This window comes from Staurois parvus, unplaced genomic scaffold, assembly GCF_062004578.1.
Source record: "Staurois parvus isolate SC_StPar_1 unplaced genomic scaffold, SC_StPar_1.0 ptg001879l, whole genome shotgun sequence".
Taxonomy (NCBI): domain Eukaryota; kingdom Metazoa; phylum Chordata; class Amphibia; order Anura; family Ranidae; genus Staurois; species Staurois parvus.
Window position 1 is genome coordinate 321,026 of NW_028319675.1, and position 28,000 is coordinate 349,025.

At 43.7% G+C, this 28,000-nt stretch overlaps 2 protein-coding genes across 8 annotated transcripts in view; one reads left to right on the top strand and one right to left on the bottom strand.

Annotated features, from left to right (window-relative positions):
- The window catches only part of LOC149433904 (NACHT, LRR and PYD domains-containing protein 12-like), an 89,665-nt gene extending 82,059 nt beyond the window's left edge, over positions 1-7,606 (top strand). For all 6 annotated transcript variants that reach the window (XM_089664288.1, XM_089664289.1, XM_089664284.1 and 3 more), the window contains one exon: positions 6,961-7,606. In XM_089664288.1, coding sequence (XP_089520414.1) covers positions 6,961-7,048 — 88 coding nt within the window. In that variant the 3' untranslated portion in view covers positions 7,049-7,606. The remainder of the gene's footprint in view (positions 1-6,960) is intronic.
- A 9,034-nt stretch (positions 7,607-16,640) lies between these two features.
- Positions 16,641-28,000, bottom strand: part of LOC149433905 (NACHT, LRR and PYD domains-containing protein 12-like) — a 30,136-nt gene continuing 18,776 nt past the window's right edge. For both annotated transcript variants that reach the window (XM_089664290.1, XM_089664291.1), the window contains 4 exons: positions 27,706-27,792; positions 25,288-25,452; positions 18,951-19,115; positions 16,641-16,896 (listed from right to left, as the gene is read on the bottom strand). In XM_089664290.1, the coding sequence (XP_089520416.1) occupies positions 16,830-16,896; positions 18,951-19,115; positions 25,288-25,452; positions 27,706-27,792 (484 nt within the window). In that variant the 3' untranslated portion in view covers positions 16,641-16,829. The remainder of the gene's footprint in view (positions 16,897-18,950; positions 19,116-25,287; positions 25,453-27,705; positions 27,793-28,000) is intronic.

Genomic DNA, 28,000 nt, shown 5'->3' on the forward strand with positions numbered 1-28,000 from the left:
ATGACCTCTGTAAAGTATGTGGAGTTTCTGACTGACCACTTTCTTCCCTGGTACAGAAGGAAGAACTATGCTTTCCATAATAAAATCATCTTCATGCATGACGATGCACCATCTCATGCTGCAAAGAATACCTCTGCATCAATGGCTGCTATGGAGATAAAAGGAGAGAAAGTCATGTTGTGGCCTCCATCCTCCCCTGACCTCAGTCCTATTGAGAACCTTTGGAGCATCCTCAAGCAAAAGATCTATGAGGGTGGGAGGCAAATTACATCCACAGAGCAGCTCTGGGAGGCTATTCTGACATCTTGCAAACAAAATCAAGCAGAAACTGTCCAAAAACTCACAAGTTCAATGGATGCCAGACTTGTGAAGCTGCTATCAAATAAGGGCTCCTATGTTACAATGTAACGTCACCTGGTAAAATGTTTGATTGAAATAGCTTTTGATTTCAGTAAATATGCTGCAAACACAACAAATGACAATTTTCAATTCTTTACAACCTATAAAGTGTTTTGAAACTTCCTGTGCGGAATAATTTGGAACAAAATCCTGTTATCATTAGGAGGTTTGTTCAATAAAATGTGAATTGTACTCTTATATTTGATAACATGAGAATTATGCCGACTGTTATTTACATCAATTATTTAGGTAAATGAGAAAAATTTCATTTGCATAATAATTTGGAACGCGGTGTAAATTTCTTTGTCAATATAACTGCTTGAGCAGCACAGCAAATAAAATACCTAGAGAAGCACATATTAAAAAAGCGCGCATCACTTAAAAGCCTTTTTTGAAACATTTATTGTTTAGAACTTCAAATACAGCCAACGTGTTTTCAGGCCTCTTGGTTCTTCAGGCCTTGAGCAGTGGATCATGATGAGATGTCATGGAAGACCTACAGTATGTTGGGGCTTGATAAAGACTGTCGTCATTTAAATGCACTGTGAACTGCTGGCCGAGTTTCTCAGTTATTTCACATTGTGGTTAAGAATTGGGCCCGTCATGCCTCCTCTGCACTCCACCAGCTAGATCAAGTACAGACTGTACTTGATTGGCTCTATTCCCTGTGAAATACTTACAGTTTTGAACCTCAAAGTGCCCTTGAGATTCCAGGTTCATTGCTTCTAGGGAGAATAGAGACACTAATGTTTTTGTCTTCACTCCGCTCACATCCTGACAGCACCCATGGAGGGTGTGATGGACCACCTGGCACCTCGCCTGGGTGCCCCCGTCAGAGGGCTGCTTCCTCACCGCTGGAACACAGGAACAAGATATTATAGCTGGGCATTGCACCCAAGAACAAGCAGACACTAGCTTAGGTGCAAACAGGAACTACTTTATTTTTATAAAAATCTACTAGCATTCCGAGATTGTTTGGAATATCAATTTCCCTAAAATCCTGGATGTCATATCTCCACCACTCAGCTGTACTTCTAAAGTTCGGATCTTCCTGGATTCTCTCAAGTAATAGTTCTGGACCATCAAAATCATAGCCCTCCATGGGCGTATCATCCTTCAGCTATGGACAAACTTGGGAAATATACCAATTAAGCACTCCGTGTCCTTCATCCAACATCATCTCGAGGCAAACCAGATGTTCCAATCAGGTCACCCATTCTTGCTGGGGCTGCTCTCTCAGGAAGGACATCCGTAAGTCCCATTGGAGACAGTATAGCTCCTCCGGGGTAGCAAGATCCTTTCCACAATGCTCCTGTTCCAACTACAGCGCTTCTTTCCATAGTTTCTGATGAATGACATCCCTCCAGACCAGTGCATCCTGTACAGAACCAGGTCTGCCCAACTGGGTGAGCATTTGCTGAATCTGCCGCCAAAATGCCACTTTCATCTGTGTGGAAAATCACCACTCTGCACTGGACTCCGGCAGATATATCCCAGTGTGGAACTGCTCCGTAGGAAGTAAGTAAATCCCACAGCTTGCCCCCAAATGTGGTGGACTGCCTGGTGCCCCGCTTGATTGCCTCCATAATGATAGAGCTTCCTCCACTCTGGAAGAAAGGACCAAGGTATTATAGCTGGGTATTGCACCCAAGAGATAGACAACACTAGCTTAGGTGCAACTGGAACTCCTTTATTGAACAGATATACAGGTTTTTATACACTTCAGAAATAGGGGTAGTCCCCATATGAATAATAAAATAAATATTACATATTGGGATAAACATCACACACTGATTTGGTAACCAGGTCAAGTTGACACAAGACTAATCCCATCATGTAGGAACCTCCAGGAGAATTAGCCAACAGGCAGAAATAATTGGTGACTCAATTACCAAAGGGAGAAAGACAAAGTAAGAGTAAACAACCCCTTAAAAAACAGATTACAGCAGGGGGCTTCGGCATCAGGTTGTTTTGAGCTGATTATATTACATCTGCTCTGAGTCTAGCAGGGGGTTGAAGCAGTCAATGCACAGAGACCCCAAATCTATGTCCAGGTCCTCCAGTTCTGAGTCTGTGTGTTTCAGGGAGACAAGGACTTGAATCTGAAAAACTACTCCAAAGGTCCCCCCAGGCACACACCTCCCAAAGAATAGAGCCCCCTCAAATGCCAGGGCCCATGGTCAGTAGGCAATAGGCTAGCCTGCAGTCCCCTTCAAAAGCCCCCATCCTGGTTGGGTCTGTCACAGAGGGGACAAGTAAGTACAGGACACAAGTGGAGAATGGACAGGGGATGTACCATCTGTCACATGTGATTTGGTGGCTGTACAATCACTTCTATTTCAGAGATTGAAGTCAACTGAGAAAAGATTATTCACATGACTGCATTAATTTGTATACGACCCAATATTGCTGTGATGTAATATGCTGGCGGCACTAAAAGAGTTAAAGGAGAACTGTATATTAAGTGAAGTTGCCCTTTAATAACCCCCCCCCCCTACTTCAGTCTGTCTGGTAAAATACTAACCATCTCCTCCACTGCTGTTATCTCCGCTGTGTAAACCTGTCCACCACTTCACAGTCTCTGCAGTAAACACATCCCGGCCAGGTCTTCTTATTGCAAATGTGCCTGTGGCCTCTTCAGTTGTGTGGTTGAGCCATACTGATGGTGGCCTCCAGTCATTCAGTGGAGTACAGCTCATCCATAAGGATAAATAGAGCCATGACGTGCAAGAGGACCCATCCTTTGCCTCCATTTGTCTTAGTGGTCCTCCTCTTCTCCAGATCATCTTTTTCAGTGTTACCTTTCTACACTGACTTTCTCCACACTGAGTCCTTGTTCCCTCCATTGCTCCATCATGTGACTTGTGGTCTCACGTTCTTGGCTGTGCTGAAAATAGGGATCATTCAACTTTATTTTACCCAGAATTCCCCCAGGTGTGTTTTTCAGCTGATGCATGTGTGTTCATCCTTCTAGTCTACATCCATTGGTCAGTTTTAATATATCACATGCCATATCAGTTCATCTCATTCGGTGTTTCTGTCCATCAGCCTGTGCAAGTTTTGTTGTATTATAAAGTATAACATACACCCTGAGATAAATGATCTGGATTGAGGGATACAGTTGTATTCCCATATGTAGCACACCTTTGCAGGAGCCACTAGATTGATAAGTCCCCTCTGAAACTGGTTTATTTTCCAGGTTAGTTAATCTACTGCCTTGACCACTCGGACACAACCCTATTCAATAAGAGGAACTCCAAAATTAGATTGGTTGAGGAAAATGGAAAGATAGCACTGGACACGTAGGTTTATTTTACTGGTATTGTTATCTTGGGGTATTACCGTTGGTGTAAATGATCTGGTTCCTGGCCAACCACGGTCCTGCCAAATAAGCTGCTGATTAGGCCTGTGCTTTCAATTTGCACTGGAAACAATACCATTGCAGGTCCAGTTCACGTCTGGTTTGTTCACTTTGTTGCCAGTCAAGCCCTGATGAAGGGGGCCGTAGACCCCCGAAACGTGTTGGCTTTTTGAATTGTACCCCTGACCTGTAATGGAATAAAGTTGTATCTGGACCTCTTACCAGTGGTGTGGCACTTCAATTTCAACTCTTTTTACCAAAATTAGATTGACACCATATATATTAGAAACAGTCAAATAAGGACAGGATAATGCAGAACTTTGACCAGCAAAAGTGATAACCCCTACTCCTACACAGAAACCTTCTGAAGTTGTATGTGGAGAACAACACCAGGGAATAACTAGGCCCGGATTTTTCCATATAGCACTGACCAGCTTAAACTGTAACAGGGTCACCCGGAATACAATAAGAGCAGCTTGACAAAGGATAGGATAAACCCCCCAGAGCTACACTACTATTAGAATCCTGGAGTGACCTGGCAAGGTCCAGGCGTGCCTGAAGGACTTTACTAAGTAAGAGTTAAAGAAATCCTCAAGGGAAAAGAAAAAAAAATGGATGGCAAGATCTATGCAAAATGTATGTGGGACAGAATGAGGTACTCACAAAATAATTATCTCTGCTGGCTTTGTTGGGGCTCTTACAGTGGTGCACAATTGATAAAAATTTTGTGGCTTCCGCCTGCTTTCAGTTTAGGAGAACAACTATAGAGGAGGTATCTGATGAACTTAATCTGCAAACAAGCTGAAACAGTGGTAGAAGTGCAACAAGTTCAGGGAGAAGTATACATATTTCTGGGTTGATGAAGCAATCCTGGATGGATAATATGGTAATGCAAGCAGTAGGCTAAAAAGACTGGATCATTTCTAGGAAGTAGGAGGGTAAGGATGTGATGGGTCTACAGATTTGATTTCTGTTGTACAGTGTATGCAATAGGTTGACAACCCTCTCACTAATACTGCGTCTCAGCCGTAAATGAGGGGACCCTCATGAGCCGATGCCTTTAACTCTAGTGAACCTGCTTTGTATTGCATGAGATGCAGAAAGGAGACAGGTGATTCAGCTCTGTAATGCTGGAGATGCAGAAAGGAGACAAGTGATCCAGCTCTGTAATGCTGGAGATGCAGAAAGGAGACAAGTGATCCAGCTCTGTAATGCTGGAGATGCAGAAAGGAGACAAGTGATCCAGCTCTGTAATTCTGGAGATGCAGAAAGGACTATGGCAAAGCCGCTCTGTATAGCTGGAATGCTGCTGGTTAGGCTGTGCTGGAGGGTGAGTGATCGGAGAGCTCAGTACTCTAGCCTGGGCATCTGCTTCCTTCCCCAGTCTAGTGCCAAGTGCCTTCAACCTTCTGCAGCAGTGTGCTGAGGCTCCTTCCCTCCTCCTCCTAGGCTGTATATCTCCCTGGGGACTATAGTTTCCCCCAGCTGTGAAGTAACTCCATCTATACACTATGAAACTACACCTCCCACAATCCTTTACTTAACAATATCTCTTCCTCAAGGTCCAATGTTGACCAATCAGTAAAGGATATAAATGGGTTGATTTATTAAAACAGGAGAGTGCAAAATCTGGTGCAGCTCTGCATAGAACCAATCAGCTTCCAGGATTTATTGTCAAAGCTTAATTGACCAAGCTGAAGTTAGAAGCTGATTGGCTCCCATGCACAACTGCTCCAGATTTTGCACTCTCCAGATTTAGTAACTCAACCCCACAGAGTCAATGGGGACACAGCAAACAGATTTGCCAGGACTTCTTGCCTCATAAGAACAACCTTACGAACTTCATCTTAGTGTTCCTTTTCTTCAAAGGTCCCTTATTCAGCCCCCAGCTACACATAGATCTATATCATTACTAAACCTCTCCGTGTTCAGTGTGTCCTTTATACTGTTTGACCCACAATAGCATCAGGAAAGGCAAAGCGTGATTGGCTGATGAAGGATGTACAGAAAGCTCTACAGTCAGACACTTTGAAGGAGGTCCGTCTTTTATCTAGATCAGGGGTCTCCTAACTTACTAAACAAAGGGCTGGTTTACTGTCCTTCAGACTTTGAGAGGGCTGAGAGTGGCCAGTGGGAGAAAATGTCCCAGCGTCAGTAGGAGTAAAAAGAAATTACATAGTGCTTGTAGTCAGTGGAAGGTGGGGAATAGTGTCCACTCATTGGTATTAGTTGGAGGAATAGTGCCCCATCATTGGTGTCTGTGGGATGAATAGTGCCCCATCATTGGTGTCAGTGGGAGGAATAGTGCCCCATCATTGGTGTCAGTGGGAGGAATAGTGCCCCATCATTGGTGTCAGTGGGAGGAATAGTGCCCCATCATTGGTGTCAGTGGGAGGAATAGTGCCCCATCATTGGTGTCAGTGGGAGGAATAGTGCCCCATCATTGGTGTCAGTGGGAGGAATAGTGCCTTATCATTGGTGTCAGTAGGAGGAATAGTGTCCCATCATTGGGAGGAATAGTGCCCCATCATTGGTGTCAGTGGTAGGAATAGTGCCCCATCATTGGTGTCAGTGGTAGGAATAGTGCCCCATCATTGGTATCAGAAGAAAGAATAGTTCTGCATCATTGGTGTCAGTGGGAGGAATAGTGCCCCATGATTGGTGTCAGTGGGAGGAATAGTGCCCCATCATTGGTGTCAGTAGGAGGAATAGTGTCCCATCATTGGTGTCAGTGGGAGGAATAGTGCCCCATCATTGGTGTCAGTGGGAGGAATGGTGCCCCATCATTGGTATCAGAAGAAAGAATAGTTCTGCATCATTGGTGTCAGTGGGAGGAATAGTGTCCCATCATTGGTATTAGTGGGAGGAACAGTACCTAATTGTTTATATCAGTGGGAGGAATTGTACCCGATCATTGGTGTCAGTGGAAGCAAAAATGCCCCATAGTTTGTGCCAGTGTAAGAAATGGTGCCTCCTTGTTAGTGTCAGTGGGAGAAATAGTGCCACGGGGGCCGTATAGAGACAGGCAAAGGGCCGCAGTTTGGAGACCACTGATATAAAGCAAAGTATTTAGGCCTCCTGATAATAACAACAATAGCAAAAATAAGCATTCAGATCCTCTTTATTTCACCCCGGAGAATAATGGGGAATAGTGGGAGACTGATCTGCTGAAATCTGATGACCATTTACCTCTCTTCTAGGATCAGGGACAGTGACTTGTCAGATACAACTAAAGGAGAACTTGAAAAGTTGGAATCCCTCCGACCAGGACTGAAGGTCATCATTTAGTGACCCAAGAGGAAGAAGCTCTGCTACAGCTGTGGAAGGACCCAAGACATTGTTCTGGATGATAAGATGGAGATTCAGAAATAAGAAATCCAACTGCAGCAGAGAATGAATCATTGCAGATGGATTAGCACACCCATCAAAGGGTTGTGACAGGGAAACCCAAACTCATGAGTTTCAGTAACAATGGGGGCAGCACAGTAGCTAAGTGGTTAGCACTTTCTCCTGGCAGCACTCAAGTCATTGATTTGAATCCCAACCATGGCACCAACTGCCTGGAGTTTGCATGGTCTCCCTGTGCCTGCATGGGTTTCCTTCCAAATGACATGCTGATAGGTGAATTGGATCCTGTCCAAATTGTCCCTAGTATGTGTATGTATGAATGTGAGTTAGGGACCTTAGATTGTACACCCCTTGAGGGTTAGGGACCTTAGATTGTACGCCCCTTGAGGGTTAGGGACTGATGGGAATGTACAATATATATATGTAAAGCGCTGCGTACATTGATGGCGCTATATAAATACCTTGAAAAAATTTTGACTGCTGATGCCAAATTGAAAAGTGAATGTAGTTATTGTACGTCCGAGGATGCAGGTAGAGCAGCATAATACATAGTATTGGATTCAAATGTATTGCTCTGTATAAGTAAGGACTTCTAATAGCTTTTATACAGGTGAAACTCGAAAAATGAGAATATGGTACAAAAGTTGATTTATTTCAGTGCAGCAACTTAAAAGGTGAAACTAATATATGAGACTCATTACATGCAAAGCAAGATAGTTCAAGCCGTGATTTGTCATCATTGTGATGATTATGGCTTACAGCTCATGAAAACCCCAAATCCACCTGCTTTGTATTGCATGAGATGCAGAAAGGAGACAGGTGATTCAGCTCTGTAATTCTGGAGATGCAGAAAGGACAATGACAAACCCGCTCTGTATGGCTGCAATGCTGCTGGTTAGGCTGTGCTGGAGGGTGAGTGATCGGAGAGCTCAGTACTCTAGCCTGGGCATCTGCTTCCTTCCCCAGTATAGTGCCAAGTGCCTTCAACCTTCTGCAGCAGTGTGCTGAGGCTCCTTCCCTCCTCCTCCTAGATTGTATATCTCCCTGGGGACTATATTTTCCCCTAACTGTGGAGTAATTCCATCTATACACTATGAAACTACACCTCCCACAATCCTTTACTTAACAATATCTCTTCCTCAAGGTCCAATGTTGACCAATCAGTAAAGGATATAAATGGGTTGATTTACTAAAACAGGAGAGTGCAAAATCTGGTGCAGCTCTGCATAGGAACCAATCAGCTTCCAGGATTTGTCAAAGCTTAATTGAACAAGCTAAAGTTGGAAGCTGATTGGCTCCCATACACAGCTGCTCCAGATTTTGCACTCCCCAGATTTAGTAATTCAACCCCACAGAGTCAATGGGGACACAGCAAACAGACATGCCGGGACTTCTTGTCTCATAAGAACAACCTTACGAACTTCATCTTGGTGTTCCTTTTCTTCAAAGGTCCCTTATCCAGCCCCCGGCTACACATAGATCTCTATCATTACTAAACCTCTCCGTGTTCAGTGTGTCCTTTACACTGTTTGACCCACAATAGCATCAGGAAAGGCAAAGCGTGATTGGCTGATGAAGGATGCACAGAATGCTCTACAGTCAGACACTTTGAAGGAGGTCCTTCTATTATCTAGATCAGGGGTCTCCTAACTTACTAAACAAAGGGCCGGTTTACTGTCCTTCAGACTTTGAGAGGGCCGAGAGTGGCCAGTGGGAGAAAATGTCCCATCGTCAGTAGGAGTAAAAAGAAATTACATAGTGCTTGTAGTCAGTGGAAGGTGGGGAATAGTGTCCACTCATTGGTATTAGTTGGAGGAATAGTGCCCCATCATTGGTGTCAGTGGGATGAATAGTGCCCCATCATTGGTGTCAGTGGGAGGAATAGTGCCCCATCATTGGTGTCAGTGGGAGGAATAGTGCCCCATCATTGGTGTCAGTGGGAGGAATAGTGCCCCATCATTGGTGTCAGTGGGAGGAATATATCTCAGAAAATGAAAATATTGTGAAAAGGTAGAATATTCTTGGCTCAAAGTGTCCCACTCTAATCAACTCATTCAGCCATAACATCTGCAAAGGGTTCCTGAGCCTTTAAATGGTCTCTCAGTCTGGTTCAGTAGGAATCACAATCATGGGAAAGACTGCTGACCTGACACCATCATTGACACCCTCCATAAGGAGGGAAAGCCTCACAAGGTGATTGCAGAAGAAGTTGGATGTTCCCAAAGTGCTGTATCAAAGCACATTAATAGAAAGTTATGTAGAAGGGAAAAGTGTGGAAGAAAAAGGTGCACAAGCAGCAGGGATGACCGCAGCCTGGAGAGGATTGTCAGGAAAAGGCCATTCAAAAGTGTTGGGGACTTTCACAAGGAGTGGATTGAGGCTGGAATCAGTGCATCAAGAGCCACCACACATAGACGGATCCTGGACAATCAAACAACGTCAGAAGCATCTTACCTGGGCTAAAGAAAAACAGACCTGGTCTGTTGCTCAGTGGTCCAAAGTCCTCTTTTCTGATGAGAGCAACTTTTGCATGTCATTTGGAAACCAAGGACCTGGAGTATGGAGGAAAAATGGAGAGGCCCAAGGACCCCGAGTATGGAGGAAGAATGGAGAGGCCCAAGGACCCTGAGTATGGAGGAAGAATGGAGAGGCACAAGGACCCGAGTATGGAGAAAGAATGGAGAGGCCCAAGGACCTCGAGTATGGAGGAAGAATGGAGAGGCCCAAGGACCCCGAGTATGGAGGAAGAATGGAGAGGCACAAGGACCCCGAGTATGGAGGAAGAATGGAGAGGCCCAAGGACCCCGAGTATGGAGGAAGAATGGAGAGGCCCAAGGACCCCGAGTATGGAGGAAGAATGGAGAGGCCCAAGGACCCCGAGGAAGAATGGAGAGGCCCAAGGACCCCGAGTATGGAGGAAGAATGGAGAGGCCCAAGGACCCCGAGTATGGAGGAAGAATGGAGAGGCCCAAGGACCCCGAGTATGGAGGAAGAATGGAGAGGCCCAAGGACCCCGAGTATGGAGGAAGAATGGAGAGGCACACACTGCAAGATGCTTCAAGTCCAGTGTGAAGTCTCCACAGTCTGTGTTGATTTGGGGAGCCATGTCATCTGCTGGTGTTGGTCCACTGTGCTTCATTAAGTCCAGGGTCAATGCAGCCGTCTACCAGGAGATTTTGGAGCACTTCATGCTTCCTTCCACAGACGAGATTTATGGGGATGCTGACTTCATTTTCCAGCAGGACTTGGCACCTCCCACACTGCCAAAAGCACCAAAACCTGGTTCAGTGACCGTGGGATCACTGTGTTTGATTGGCCAGCAAACTCGCCTGACCTGAACCCAATAGAGAATCTATGGGGCATTGCCAAGAGAAAGATGAGAGACATGAGACTGAACAATGCAGAAGAGCTGAAGGCCGCTATTGAAGCATCCTGGTCTTCCATAACACCTCAGCAGTGCCACAGGCTGATAGCTTCCATGCCACGCCGCATTGAGGCAGTAATTGCTGCAAAAGAGGCCCAAACCAAGTACTGAGTACATATGCAGCTTCTACTTTTCAGAGGTCCAGTATTGTTCTATGTACAATCCGTGTTTTATTGATTGCATGGAATATTCTAATTTCCTGAGATTGTGGATTTGGGGTTTTCATGAGCTGTAAGCCATAATCATCACAATGATGACAAATCACGGCTTGAACTATCTTGCTTTGCATGTAATGAGTTTCTCTCATATATTAGTTTCACCTTTTAAGTTGCTGCACTGAAATAAATGAACTTTTGCACCAAATTCTAATTTTTCGAGTTTCACCTGTATGTCCTTAAGTGGGTGGGACCAAGCTATATAACTTTCTTTGAAGTTCCATCTGTGTCTCAGGTAGGATTTGTTGAGGTGGTAATGGACATTCACTCAGCCATGTTACTTCCAGTAGTTCCTTGAGGGAACAATGCTTCAAAAGATCGAGAGCAATCTTCCCAGATGGAGGTGTAAATAGCATTCCAACACAAGAAATACAGACGTAATAACAAAATATACATCCAATATACACTAGATTGGCAAGAGTATTGTCCCCGCACTCCGAATCATGTGATTCAAGTGTTACAATCCCCTCCATGGCCACAGGTGTATACAATCAAGCCCCTAGGCATGCAGACTGCTTCTACAAACATTGGTGAAAGAATGGGTCGCTCTCAGGAGCTCAGTGACTCCAAGCGTGGTCCCGTGATAGGTGGCCACCTGTGCAATAAGTCCATCCGTGACATTTCCTGGCTACTAAATATTCCACGCTCAACTGTTAGTGGGATTATAACAAAGTGGAAGCAACTTTGAACAACAGCCACTCAGCCACCAAGTGGTAGGCCACGTCACATGACAGGGCGGGGTCAGCGCATGCTGAAGAGCACAGTGTGCAGAAGTCACCAACTGTCTGCAGAGTCAATAGCTAAAGACCTCTAAACTTGGTGTGGCCTTCAGATGAGCCCAACAACAGTGCGTAGAGAGCTTCATGGAATGGGTTTCCATGGCCGAGCAGCTGCATCCAAGCCTTCCATCACCAAGTGCCATGCAAAGTGTCGGATGCCGTGGTGTAAAGCTTGCCTCAACTGCACTCTAGAGCAGTGGAGACGTGTTCTCTGAAGGGACCAATTACGCTTCTCTGTCTGGCTATCCGATGGACGTTTCTGGGTTTGGCGGTGGCCAGGAGAACGGTACTTGCCTGACTGCATTGTGCCAAGTGTAAAGTTTGGTGGAGGGGGGATTATGGTGTGGGGTTGTTTTTCAGGGGTTGGGCTTGGCCCCCTAGTTCCAGTGAAGGGAACTCTTAAGGCGGCATTTTGGACAATTTCATGCTCCCAACTTTGTGGGAAGAGTTTGGGGATGGCCCCTTCCTGTTCCAACATGACTGCCCACCAATGCACAAAGCAAGGTCCATAAAGACATGGAGGAGCCAGTTTGGGGTGGAGGAACTTGACTGGCCTGCACAGAGTCCTGACCTCAACCCCATAGAACACCTTAGGGATGAATTAGAGCGGAGACTGTGAGCCAGGCCTCCTCCCCCGACATCAGTGCCTGACCTGACAAATGTGCTTCTGGAAGAATGGTCCAACCTTCCCATAGACACCCTCCTAAACCTTGTGGACGGCCTTTCCAGAAGAGTTGAAGCTGTTATAGCTGCAAAGGGCGGGGCCAACTCAATATTGAACCCTACGGACTAAGACTGGGAGGTCATTCGAGTTCATGTGTGTGGAAAGGCCGGCGGCCCAATACTTGGGGTAATATGGTGTGTGTGTATATATATATATATATATATATATTATATATGTTTTTCTTTGTCCTTAGTTCAGCTATTTGTGTTTGTAGCAGCAACAAATCAGTTCATATAAATAGGAAAGCCCCTCTGTGCTCATCTCTAGTTGGTCAGTTGGGTCTCCTCTATGGTCTTCAGACGTTGAGTCCGTGATCTGCATTCATCTGAAGTTTTCTTCCACTGCTCTGGAGAACTCATTTGTCCTGATCCTGAATAATGCAAAATGATGTTAGCAGAATATAAGTACAGGTGGTGCCAGGACAGGGTCCTCCAAAAGAAAAAAATTCAAAAGTATGCCCCTCCCCCCATACTGTTGGGCCCACTTCCCACCTGTACGTTCTATTGTGTTGTCATAAACATAATAACATGCGTTTTTTCGTGTGTGCATTCTATGACACCCCCCCTCAAATGCATTGGTTCTGGTCCTCTAGCACCCAAGATCCAAGTCTTGAGTGCTAGAGGACCTCGTCCCGGCACAGCCTGTAATTTATTGTTAAAGTGTTATTGAACCCAAATCAATATAAATGGTCAATACATGCTATATTACATTGTGTACATACTCATTTTGCCGCTAGAGCATGCGTTTTCAGTAGATTACAACAAAAAAGTGGTTGATCCTGCTGTTCACAGTCTCTCCCTCCTTGTCTGTGCCCCCCGCGGCAGCCTGAGACTGTACAGGCCAGCCATTGCCACGTCTACTGAGCATGCTCCAGTTTCAATTTTCTTCTAAGCTGTTCATTTCCTCTTTTTTGTTATCTGTGCAGCTCATGTAACTATGGAGTCACACATGTGGGCGTATACACAATGGTAAATGACAGTCCCTTCCCTCCTTCCTCCTCCATGCCCTCCTATTGCTAGGAAGGTGATTGATGGAGGCTTCATCTCCCTGTTAGTCCCAGCACATACACACCATAGACACAGACTGGATGGGGCGTGACAGCATGTGATTGGAAAAACCTCCTCCAGATCTCTCTATTGTAAGTCAACTTAAATTCCGCCTGCACCATGGTATTGCAAAATAATAATAATAATAATATTTGCTTTGAAATACAGATTTGTATTACATTTTTATACTTTGTTGCTGTTAAATATTTATTTTGATTCTCTATTCTGACCAGCACTTTATGTGACCAGCACAGCACCAATGAGCACTGTGAAGACACGGATCCATAGTCCAGGCGTCCTCAGCTGCTCAGCAGAGGAGTAGAAACTCCTTCCTCAGATCTTTCTAAAGAGTAGAGGAAATACTTTGGAATGTCATGTTGGTGCCGAAAAGTACATCTATCCAGTCCTTACTACATCGTCACGTATGGATAGGCTTTGTTTGTATGCTCAAGATTTTATTTTTTATTTATTACATTTTATTTTTTAACTCAGAACATTGAAGTGATTCAATTGGCTTGAATTATTTATTTTTTTAAAATAACAAATATGTCTATACTGCCCCTGACGACGTCATAGATGACGAAACGTGTTGGAGTGAGCTAGAGAGTATGACGTCATCACTCACTGGAACGTGGCGGCCATCTTAATGGTTTGCAAACAAGTCGTTTATGGACATGGCCACATGCTGTTTTTATGATTTTTATTTAGCATTTCTGATTTATTTAGTAGTTCTGATTTATTTAGTATTTATGATTATTGAGTATTTATGATTTTTATTTAGTATTTATGATTTATTTAGTATTTATGATTACTTAGTATTTATGATTTATTTAGTACCCAGTATTTATGATTATTTAGCATTTATGATTTATTTAGTACCCAGTATTTATGATTATTTAGTAGTTATGATTGAGTATTTATGATTTTTATTTATTATTTATGATTTACTTAGTATTTATGATTATTGAGTATTTATGATTTTTATTTAGTATTTATGATTTATTCAGTATTTATGATTACTGAGTATTTATGATTTTTATTTAGTATTTATGATTTATTTAGTATTTATGATTTTTATTTATTATTTATGATTTATTTAGTATTTATGACTATTGAGTATTTATGATTTTTATTTATTATTTATGATTGAGTATTTATGATTTTTATTTATTATTTATGATTTATTTAGTATTTTCTATTATGTACGATTTAATACTTTTTTGGACTTTAAAAATCTAGTAATTGCTACACTATGAGGATTCCTTAGTGTAGCCGAGACTCTGGTGCGCATCGCTGGATCAGAAGGGGGGTTAGGTGAGTATTACGGGGGGCTGGGGGGGGATATTGCACACAGAAGAGTTTTTATCTTCATGCATAGAAGGCACCTTGAGCCATTACAACCACTTTAACCGCTTCCATACCACCCTATAGCAGAAATACTGCTACAGGGCGGCACGGGAGTGTAAAATCACGTATATATATATGTGATTTAGTTTTTCTGGGTGGGGGGGGGCACGCGCCCTACCCTTGTCGCCGTTTACGGCCTCGGCTGTCAATCGCTGTGTCCTGGAAGGTGATTCCCCTCCGGCCCCCGGTGATCGCCAAGTATCAGGGACGGGGGAGAGACCTGTGCATAAACAACAGAGATCTCTCCCCTGTCAGCTCCCGCACACTGCTTTGTATGGCTCTGCAAAGCAGCATGCGTACAGTGAAATACACAGCACACAGTTAACCCTTTGATCGCCCCAGATGTTAACCCCTTCCTGCCCAGTGCCATTAGTACAGTGTCAGGGCTTTTCATTAGTACTGATCACTGTATTGGTGTCACTGGGGATGTCATTGACACCAAGTCAGTTCCCCTCAGAGGCAGAATGCCCGCCGCAGTCCCGCTATAAGTCGCTGATCGCCGCCATTACTAGTAGAAAAAAAAATGTAAAAAATAAATTCCAGTACATTTTCCCGCCATTTGTAAACGCTATAACTTTCACGGAAACCAATTAATTTACACGTATCAGGATTTTTTTTTTTTTTGGCAAAGACACGGAGCAGAATACATTTTGGCCTAAATTTACGATGAAATTTGATTTTTTTACATTTTTTTTGCTGGACATGTTTAATAGCAAAAAAGTAAAAAATATATAATTTTTTTTTCAAAATTGTCAAATTTTTTTGTTTATAGCGCAAAAAATGAAAAAGGCAGAGGCGATCAAATGCCCTCAAAAGAAAGCTCATTTTGTGGGGAAAAAAGGACGTAAATTTCATTTGGGTACAGCGTTGTATGACCGCGCAATTGTCAATTAACAACTTGCCCTCCTGAGGATTTTCCCCCCTTCCTGACCAATCCATTTTTTGCGTCACAGCGCAGTTACTTTAACTGACAATTGCGCGGTCATGCAACGCCACACCCACATGTATGTCCTTTTTTCCCCACAAATTGAGCTTTCTTTTGGTGGTATTTGATCGCCTGTGTGGTTTTTATATTTTGCGCTATAAAAAAAAAGACCGACAATTTTGAGAAAAAAACTATATTTTGGACATTTTGCTATAAAACGTGCCAAGTAAAAAAATTTTAAAAATCTAAATTTTGTCATAAATTTAGACCAAAATGTATTCTGCTCCGTGTCTTCGCTGAAAAAAATCCCAATATGTGTAAATTAATTGCTTTACGTGACAGTTATAGCGTCTACAAATGGCGGTATAGATACTGGGATTTTTTTTTTATACTAGTAATGGCGGCGATCAGCGACTTATAGCGGGACTGCGGCGGGCATTCTGACACTGCAGGGGGAACTGACTTGGTGTCACTGACATCCCCAGTGACACCAATACAGTGAGCAGTGCTAAAAAAAAAAAAAGCCTTGACACTGTACTAATGGCACTGGGCAGGAAGGGGTTAACATGGGGGGGCTATCAAAGGGTTAACTGTGTGCTGTTTTATTACAGGGCGGGGGTTGTGTGCTTCACTGTACTCATACTGCTGTGGATGGCTGTTCTGGCTGCCCGAGTTGACTGGGAGGAGGACTGTTAGTAAACAAAACAGTCCTCCTCCCCGTGGGAGATGCTCAGTAATCACTGGGCGTCGTCGAGTAATAACCGGCCGGGACCCGGTGATTGACAGCCATGGCCGCGAATGGCTGCCCGGGTACGGCGCGCGCACCTACCTGGAAATGCAAAATCACATATATATACGTGATTTTGCACACCCGTGCCAACCTGTAGCAGTATTTGTCCTATAGGGCGGTCGGGAAGCGGTTAAAGTAAAGCCGTATCAAAAAAAATTACCTGGTCAGGAAGGGGGGGGGGGAGAGTGGAAAGAACTAAAATAAATACAAAACCAGTAGGCATTCCTTTTTAATCTTTTAATACAAATTATATATATATATATATATTTATTTTATTTTTATTTTTTTTTGGGTCCTCATTTCAGCACATTATGGTTTGTAGCAGCCACAAATCAGTTCATGTAAAAGTGACCTCCGACCCTCCCCCCCTCTGTGCTCGTCTTCCAGTCAATCAGTTGGGTCTCCATTCATTCAGTCCATGATCTGCATTCGTCTGAAGTTTTCTTCCATGGCTCTGGAGAATTCATTGGTCTCGATCCTGAATAATGTAAAAAGATGTTAGCGGAATACAAGTGTAGGCGGTGCCAGGACAGGGTCCTCTAGCACCGAAAGTGAAGATATAAAAGTGAACCCCTCCCCCCACAAAGTGCTTTGATTCTGGCCCTCTTGCACCCAAGACTTTAGTAGAAAAATTGTAGAAAACCTGGTTGATCCTGCTGTTGACGGTCCCTCCCACCTTGTCTGTGTCCCCTCAACAGCCTAAGATTGTCCATCCCACATCTACTGAGCATGCTACAGTTTCAGTCCCCTTTTAAGCTGTTCATTTCCTCTTTTTGCTTATTTGTGCAGCCCGTGTAACTACAGAGTCACAGATGTGGGCGTATACACAGTGGTAAATGACACTCCCCTCCCTCCTCCTCCACCTATTGTTAACCGCTATGGGGGGGGCGGGTTACAAAATGTTGATTGATGGAGGCTTCACCTCCCTGTTAGTGCCAGCAAATACACACCCATAGATACAGGTCGGAGGGGTGTGACACAGCCTGTGATTGGCAAAACGCTATGGGGGGGCGGGTTATGATATGTTGATTGATGGCGGCTTCACCTCCCTGTTAGTGCCAGCAAAGACACACCCATAGACACAGACTGGAGGGGTGTGACATAGCCTTTGATTGCCAAAACGCTATGGGGGGGCGGGTTGTAAAATGTCGATTGATGGAGGCTTTACCTCCCTGTTAGTCTCAGCAAAGACACACCCATAGACACAGACCGGAGGTGTGTGACACAGCCCCTAATTGGCAAAACGCTATGGGGGGCGGGTTATAAAATGTTATTTGATGGAGGCTTCACCTCCCTGTTAGTGCCAGCAAAGACACACCCATAGACACAGAACGGAGGGGTGTGACACAGCCTGTGATTGGCAAAACACTATGGGGGGGGGGGGGCGGGTTGTAAAATGTCGATTGATGAAGGCTTTACCTCCCTGTTAGTCTCAGCAAAGACACACCCATAGACACAGACCAGAGGGGTGTGACACAGCCCGTGATTGGCAAAACGCTATGGGGGGCAGGTTATAAAACGTTGATTGATGGAGGCTTCAACTCCCTGTTAGTCCCAGCAAAGACACACCCATAGACACAGGCCAGAGGGGTGTGACACAGCCTGTGATTTGCAAAACGCTAGAAAAATGAAAGGGAGAGTCGAAAAAGAGTTTACAGAATACATTTTAAAAAAATGTAAAACGCATCAAAAACACACGACATGCTTTTCTGTAGCATTTCCATTGAAGTCTATAGAACCAAAATCGCAATTTTTTTGTGTTCAAAAAAAGTCCCCGACCCTTTTAAAAAAACGCACCGGGTGAAAACGCGGAGATGTGAACGTGTCCCATAGGAAATCATTTAAAGTTTTGCTTTTTTGATGCGTTTTTGATACATTTTGTGAGTTTTTTAAATTTTTCTTCTTGTTGCTAAGCAGATTTAAAACGGGTATCTGTGTACTCGGCGACTAACATCCTCTTTTATATTTTTTTATAAACTGCGTATTTTGTGTTTGTAGGCACTAAAATGTATTAAAGTTATTTTCTCCAATTAAAATGGCGTTGAAAAAATTGCTGAGCAAACACTACCAAAAAATTGCAACACCCACCATTTTATTCTCTAGGGCATGGGGTGTCAAACTGGCGGTCCTCCAACCGTTGCCAAACTACAAGTCCCATGAGGCATTGAAAGATAACAGATACAAGCATGACTCCCAAAGGCAGAGGCATGATGGGACTTGTAGTTTCACAACAGCTGGACAGCCGCCAGTTTGACACCCCTGGTCTAGGGCTTCTGCTTGGAAAAAAAGATATAATATTTGGGGTTCTAAGTATTTTTTAGTAAAAGAAAATGCATATTTTTGCATGCGTGTGTGTGAAGTGCCAGGACAGGCCTGAGACTCGAGTGGCCAAGGTTTTATCTCTTGTCACGTTGGCATTTCTTTGCCTGTTGGTATAGTTCTCTGCGGGTTCTAAGTCAATGGTTGTCTTCAGGTCGAGTAAGAAGACCGGAAAGATCCTCCTACACGGCCATGACGATTGACTTGACCTACCTGATCTGTTGGAGGTTCGGTGAATTCTTTTTAAGCCTGGTGATGTACTCGGCGCTGGCGTCGGTGAGGTAGTTCAGACTCAGGTTGAGGTGTGTGAGGTTCTGGTGGTTGCTGAGCACCAGCAGATGTTGGGCATACTCGTCCGTCAGCTTCACTTCCTGGAGACTGTGGACGACAGACATGGACAGTTGGGTGGTGGGGAAAGATTTGCTCAGTAGACATAAACCCAAACCGAATGGCATACTACATACCATAAACCACTTAAACCCCCCCCCCCCCAAAAAAAAACTTGTTTTCTTCCTTCATTATATCTCAGTGCCGCTGATCTCTTAGAACCTCCTCTTGCATCCACTTCCTAGCCTCATGCACTCCAGCAATGGCTGCCTGGCATTCCTTAGGGCAGGTTACCTGGTGGTGACAGAGGTGCAGTTTATGTTCTCCACTGTAGGAGGCACTCATCCGCAGAAGCAATGCAGATGGGGAGGAAGTCGAGAGAAACCTAGTTCCTCTATGGTTTCCTCAGTCACAGGGAGGCGGCTATCAGATTGGATGTTGGCACCCCATGTGACTTTGGTGGCCATCTTGGGCAAGGCAGAGTCTATTTAGTCCCTGGCTCTCAGGTTTGGTGCACATTTGGCAAGTGACTAGTGTAGAGATAGCTCACCCGTCTGTCAGGGACACCATTTAGAGCCAGGGAAAGGTTCTGGAGGAGTAGGGAAAGCACAGGGACTTCCTGGAAACGTCCCATTTGTGTACGGTCCAGCTAGGCCCCCATTGCACTCCTCCATAGATGCACGCTGTTGGCATCTATGCATCTCCAGTCTTCTGTTCCTTCACTGTTGCAGTTGGAAGTGGTCCCAGTTGGGTTACATAGTTAGTCTGGCTGAAAAAAGACAAAAGTCCATCCAGTTCAACCATTAAAAATAAAAAAAGTTCTAATCCTATACCCACAGTTGATCCAGACGAAGGCAAAACCCCCCCCAGCAAAGTACGATCCAATTTGATCCTGCTGGGAAAAAAAATCCTTCCTGATCTCCCAAGAGGCAATCGGATATTCCCTGGATCAACGTCACCTATAAATGTTATATCCAGTTATATTCTGTGTATCCAAGAAAGAATCCAGGACTTTCCTACAGCAATCCACTGAGCTGCCACAACCAACTCTTGAGGGAGTCTATTCCACATTCTCACATCTCTCACTGTGAAGAAACCTTTCCGTGTTTGGAGATATTTCTTTTCCTCCAGATGTAAAGAGCGCCCCCTTGTCCTCTGTGATGACCTCAGGGGGAATAACTACACTGAGTTCACTATATGAACCACTGATGTATTTATACATGGAGATCATATCCCCCCTTATGTATTATACATGGAGATCATATCCCCCCTTATGTATTTATACATGGAGATCATATCCCCCTTATGTATTATACATGGAGATCATATCCCCCCTTATGTATTATACATGGAGATCATATCCCCCCTTATGTATTTATACATGGAGATCATATCCCCCCCCCCTTATGTATTATACATGAAGATCATATCCCCCTTATGTATTATACATGGAGATCATATCCCCCCCCCTTATGTATTATACATGAAGATCATATCCCCCCTTATGGGTTATACATGATGATCATATCCCCCCTTATGTATTATACATGAAGATCATATCCCCCCCTTATGTATTATACATGGAGATCATACCCCCCCTTATGTATTATACATGGAGATCATACCCCCCCCCCTTATGTATTATACATGGAGATCATATCCCCCCTTATGTATTATACATGGTGATCATATCCCCCCTTATGTATTATACATGGAGATCATATCCCCCTTATGTATTATACATGGTGATCATATCCCCCCTTATGTATTATACATGGAGATCATATCCCCCCTTATGTATTATACATGGAGATCATATCCCCCCTTATGTATTATACATGGAGATCATATCCCCCCCTTATGTATTATACATGGAGATCATATCCCCCCTTATGTATTATACATGGAGATCATATCCCCCTTACGTATTATACATGGTGATCATATCCCCCTTACGTATTATACATGGAGATCATATCCCCCCTTATGTATTATACATGGTGATCATATTCCCCCTTATGTATTATACATGGAGATCATATCCCCCCTTATGTATTATACATGGAGATCATATCCCCCCTTATGTATTATACATGGAGATCATATCCCCCTTACGTATTATACATGGAGATCATATCCCCCCTTACGTATTATATATGGTGATCATATCCCCCCCTTATGTATTATACATGGAGATCATATCCCCCCCTTATATATTATACATGGAGATCATATCCCCCCCCTTATGTATTATACATGGCGATCATATCCCCCCTTATGTATTATACATGGAGATCATATCCCCCTTATGTATTATACATGGAGATCATATCCCCCCTTATGTATTATACATGGAGATCATATCCCCCCCCTTATGTGTTATACATGGAGATCATATCCCCCCCCTTATGTATTATACATGGAGATCATATCCCCCCTTATGTATTATACATGGAGATCATATCACACTTATGTATTATACATGGAGATCATATCCCCCCTTATGTATTATACATGGAGATCATATCCCCCCTTATGTATTATACATGGAGATCATACCCCCCCTTATGTATTATACATGGAGATCATATCCCCCCTTATGTATTATACATGGAGATCATATCCCCCCTTATGTATTATACATGGAGATCATATCCCCCCTTATGTATTATACATGGAGATCATATCCCCCCCCTTATGTATTATACATGGAGATCATATCCCCCCTTATGTATTATACATGGAGATCATATCCCCCCTTATGTATTATACATGGAGATCATACCCCCCCCCTTATGTATTATACATGGAGATCATATCCCCCTTATGTATTATACATGGAGATCATATCCCCCCCCCTTATGTATTATACATGGAGATCATATCCCCCCTTATGTATTATACATGGCGATCATATCCACCTTATGTATTATACATGGAGATCATATCCCCCCTTATGTATTATACATGGAGATCATATCCCCCCCATTATGTATTATACATGGAGATTACATCCCCCTTATGTATTGTACATGGAGATCATATCCCCCCCTTATGTATTGTACATGGTGATCATATCCCCCCCTTATGTATTATACATGGAGATAATTTCCCCCCCCCCCCTTATGTATTATACATGGAGATCATATCCCCTTGGCTCTGTTGTGGGGCCTGTTGTGTACTGCTGAAGTTTTGTTACAATATACTCCTGTCCAATATACTGCACTTGGACTCTGTGTGCTTTCTGCCCACCGCACCACGTTGTACCTACCCACAAGTGGACCATGCCTGTGTAGTCTCCATTGGAAGCCCATGTGACAGGGGGACAATGCAGGAGACAAGGATAGAGCGTAGTCACCTTATAACAGAAAGTGGTTGAACAAGGACCTTCATGGCAGGATCTCCAAGGATTGTTTTAACGAAATCTGCTGATTTTAAAGATTAAACCTGACTCTTGAAATGTCTTTAACATGATAAAGCTAATATGTCATTTTGGGGCAGGGATGTCAAACTCAATTGTATCGCGGGCCGCATGGGCATTCTGGTTGTCCTCAAAGAGTCGGTTGTATCTGTAAGCTCCATGATTATACTTCAAAATTTCATTTGCTTTTAAGATTTTATTTTGGAGTGAATGTAATTTCCCAACAGAAAACCTCATACACTATTTAAAAATTCTTTCCTTTGGGAAAAATGTTCTATCCTGCTTCTTCGAATTTTCTCATCACTCAACATCCCACTGGGGATTAGGAAATCGAACGAATGTTCTTAAAATTAAACATTTTTAGCAAAATTCTACTAGCGTGGCCAGCTTTTAAGGCAAGTGTCTAAGAATTTTTAAAATGTTTTTCCCTTTTTATTTTTTCCTAATTTAATATATTAAAAACAATAGCAATGGCAACATCATTACCCAACCAGTGCCGTCATTCTACCCCAAAAAGTTTAGCTTGCGCGAAATCGGATTGAGTGAGCCTGTGCTTCACTGCAAAGTTTTGAAGACAAGCAGCCTAAAAGCGGATACCACAAGTAGCTTCCTATTCAATTTATTACCCAATTAGAAACCCTCTAGTGTGCACCTCTCTGATCTAGTTTCAGTTTGCTACTGATGCCTGACTTCCTCATGACCAACTAATATTCCCAGTGTCCAATGGCTTTTGCGGCCAATAAAGGTCTTTCATTGGACTGTTGAAGGGCCTTTGGTGGGATTTTGCCATCAAGTCAGAAAATGTAATTTACAGTGCCTTGAAAAAGTCTTCACATCCCTTGAAATGTCCCCCATGTTGTCATGTTACAATGTATTCCCCCTTGAAATGTCCCCCATGTTGCCATGTTGCAATGTATTCCCCCTTGAAATGTCCCCCATGTTGTCATGTTACAATGTATTCCCCCTTGAAATGTCCCCCATGTTGTCATGTTACAATGTATTCCCCCTTGAAATGTTCCCCATGTTGTCATGTTACAATGTATTCCCCCTTGAAATGTCCCCCATGTTGTCATGTTACAATGTATTCCCCCTTGAAATGTCCCCCATGTTGTCATGTTACAATGTATTTATTGGGATTGGATGTGATGGACCAACACAAAGTGGCCCATAATTGTGTAGTGGAAAGAAAATGAGAAATGGTTTCCAACATTTGTGACCAATAGATCTGTGAAAAGTGTGGCGACATTTGTATTCAGCCCCCCCGGAGTCAATACTTTGTAGGACCCCCTTTGGCTGCAATTCCAGCTGCAAGTCTTTTTGGGGATGTCTCTTTGCACATCTAGAGAGGGACATTTCTGCCCATTCTTCTTTGCAGAATCACTCAAGCTCTGTCTGATTGGATGGAGAGTGTCTGGGACCAGCAATTTTCAAGTCTGGCCACAGATTCTCCATTGAATTTTGGTCTGGACTGTGACTGGGCCATTCTAACACATGAAGATTCCTTGATCTGAACCACTCCATTGTAGCTCTGGCTGGATGTTTCGGGTCATTGTCTTGCTGGAAGGGGGACCTCCGCCCCGGTCTCAAGTCTTTTGCAGACTCCAACAGATTTTCTTCTAAAATTGCCCTGTATTTAGCTACATCCATCTTCCCATCAACTCTGACCAGCTTCCCTGTCCCTGCTGAAGAAAAGCATCCCCACCACATGATGCTGCCACCACCATGTTTCACAGTGGGGATGGTGTGATCAGGGTGATGTGCAGTGTTAGTTTTCCTCCACACATAGCGTTTTGCTTTTAGGTCAAAAAGTAGAATTTTGGTCTCCTCTGACCAGAGCCCCTTCTTCCCCTTATTTGCTGTGTCCCCCACATGGCTTCTCACAAACTGCAAACAGGACTTCTTATGGCTTTCTTCCAACAATGGCTTCTTCTTTCCACTCTTCCATAACGGACAGATTTGTGGAGTGCACGACTAATAGTTGTCCTGTGGACAGATTCTCCCCCCTGAGCTGTGGATCTCTGCAGCTCCTCCAGAGTTCCCATGGGCCTCTTGGCTGCTTCTCTGATGAATGCTCTTCTTGCCCGGCCGGTCAGTTTAGGTGGACGGCCATGTCTTGGTAGGTTCACGGTTGCGCCGTACTCTTCCCATTTTCGGATGATGGATTGAACACAGTGCTCCCTGAGATGTTCAAAGCTTGGGAGATTTTCTATAACCTAGTCCTGCTTTAAACTTCTCCACAACTTTATCCCTGACCTGTATGTTGTGTTCTTTGGCCTTCCTGATGTTCACTAATGTTCTCTAACAAACCTCTGAGGGCTTCACAGACCAGCTGTATTTATACTGAGATCCCATGACACACAGGTGGAATCTATCTACTATTTAGGTGACTTCTGATGGCAATTGGTTCCACTAGATTTTAGTTAGGGGTATCAGAGTAAAGGGGGCTGAATACAAATGCACGCCCCACTTTTCAGGTATTTATTTGTTAAAAATTTTTGAAAAACATTTATCATTTTTCTTCCACTTCACAATTATGGGCGACTTTGTGTTGGTCTATCACAGCAAATCCCAATAAATACATTGACGATTTCGGTTGTAACATAACAACATCTGGAAAAATTCAAGGGGTGTGAAGACTTTTTCAAGGCACTGTACAAAGTGAAAGTGAAACTAAATCAGAGAGGTGCACAGTAGAGGCCATTCTGACTAATAAAGGTAGAAACGGGTATTTTATACAGGAAATTTACTTTTCAAAGTTTAAAATGAAGTAAGGTCCACGTTGAGGATTGTAGGAATACTTACAACAAGTGTGTTATCCTGGAACCGGCAATGGCAGTTAGTAGTTCCTCAAAATGCGGTCCAGCCATGTTGTTCCTGGAAAGGTCCAGCTCCTGCAGAGTCTGATTCCCTCTTACTGCTTCGGCCAACAATGAACAGGAATTGTACGACAGAGCGTTTTTCCTCAGACTGGAGATGAAATCTGATATATTTTAAAAATATTCTTCCCAAATATATTGACATATATTTGAAATACTACATGTTTGGCCATATTCAATATATTAAAAGAAAAAAAAAATGTGTATATATATACCGTATATACTCGAGTATAAGCCGAGTTTTTCAGCACATTTTTTGTGCTGAAAAACGGCCCCCTCGGCTTATACTCGAGTCAACGTCTGCAGATGGCTCCCCCCCCCCCCTTCCAACAGAAGGGAAACTACGGTAAGTACAGGGGTGGGCAGGGGGCTGCTGTCTCTTACCTGGCTCCGGTTCCACGACGATCCGGTCCAGGAAGCGCGGCTGCTCCTTCATTCGGTTCGTCCACTGGATGTTCGCGCGGCTGCTCGGCTCCGCCTTCTCACCGGTGATTGGCCGCCAGAACTGTAGCTCAGGAAAGGCACACAGGCGGCCAATCACCGGCGAGGAGGCGGAGCTGAGCGGCCCCGCGAAATTTGAGTGAAGGAGATGCAGGTAAGTGTGCCGTGCTTAGGTGCTGCTGCAACCACATATGCTGGCTGCAGCAGCACCATACTGGAACAGGGGTCAGCAAGTGTCAGTGGGAGGAATAGTGCCCCATCATTGGTGTCACTGATACCAATGATGGGGCATTATTCCTCCCACTGACACCAACGATGGGGCACTTTTCCTCCCCCCCACTGACACCAACGATTGGGCACTATTCCCCCCTCCCCCCACAGACACCAATGATGAGGCACTATTCCACCCCCCACTGACACCAATCATGGAGCACTATTCCACCCCCCACTGACACCAATCATGGGATACTATTCCTTCCCCCCACTGACACCAACGATGGGGCACTTTTCCTCCCCCCCACTGACACCAACGATGGGGCACTATTCCTCCACCCCCCCCACTGACACCAATGATGGGATACTATTCCTCCCACTGACACCAATGTTGGGACACTATTCCTCCCACTGACACCAATGATGGGACACTATTCCTCCCACTGACACCAAAGATGGGGCACTATTCCACTGACACCAATAATGGGGTGCTATTCCCCCCACTGATACTAATGATGGGGCACTATTCCTGCCACTGATACCAATGATGGGGCACTATTTCTCCCACTGACACCAATGATGGGGCGCTATTCCTCCCACTGACACCAATGATGGGGCACTATTCCTCCCACTGACACCAATGATGGGGCACTATTCCTACCACTGATACCAATGATGGGGCACTATTCCTCCCACTGACACCAATGATGGGGCACTATTCCTCCCACTGATACCAATGATGGGGCACTATTCCTCCCACTGACACCAATGATGGGGCACTATTCCTACCACTGATACCAATGATGGGGCACTATTCCTCCCACTGACACCAATGATGGGGCACTATTCCTCCCACTGATACCAATGATGGGGCACTATTCCTCCCACTGATACCAATGATGGGGCACTATTCATCCCACTGATACCAATGATGGGGCACTATTCCTCCCACTGATACCAATGATGAGGCACGATTCTTCCCACTGATACCAATGATGAGGCACGATTCTTCCCACTGGTGTTCCCACCCTCAGCTTATACTCGAGTCAATAGTTTTTCCCAGTTTTTTGTGGTAAAATTAGGTACCTCGGCTTATATTCGGGTCGGCCTATACTCGAGTATATACGGTGTATATATATATATATATATATCTGAAGTCTGGCCCTTCAAAACATCTGACAGACCCACATGGAAGAAAGATATATTTTGAATATATTTTAAAAATATTCTTCCCAAATATATTGACATATATTTGAAATGCTACAATTTTGGCCATATTCAATATATTAAAAAATATATATATATATATATATATTTATTTATTTAATTCAGGTACTTATATAGCGCCGTCAATTTACACAGCGCTTTCCATATATATTGTATATACACATCAGTCCCTAACCCTCAAGGGATATATATATATATATATATATATATATATATATGAAGTCTGACCCTTCAAAATATCTGACAGACCCACACGGAAGAAAAATATATTTGAAAAATATTCTTCCCAAATATATTGACATATATTTCACATACTACAATTTTGGCCATATTCAATATATAAAAAAAAAAAGGCAAGAATGATGGCAGAGCGCCCCCTACTGGGCACTGGTAAGAACAGATACTACACTTGATCTCAGCCAAAGTGCAATTTAGTTATACTTAAAGTACGATAAAAACTAACCTCAGTTTTTGGATCTTGCAGTCAGGGTTCAGTAGTATACCATGAATGATCTTCATGTCATCATCCTTCAGGTCGTTGTTAGAGAGCCTGTACGGAATAAGTACAACTATTGAAAGTTTGTAAATTCTGGATCACATTCACAGCAGAAATTAAAATCTGTTGGCTACATAATCAGCAGATGTCACTGTTCAAATGGGCTTTTTTTTTTTTTTAGTTGGTATTGATGAGATGGAAAATTCATTTGATTTTGTGCTCTATGCAGAATATGACCCACATGGAAGAAAAATATATTTGA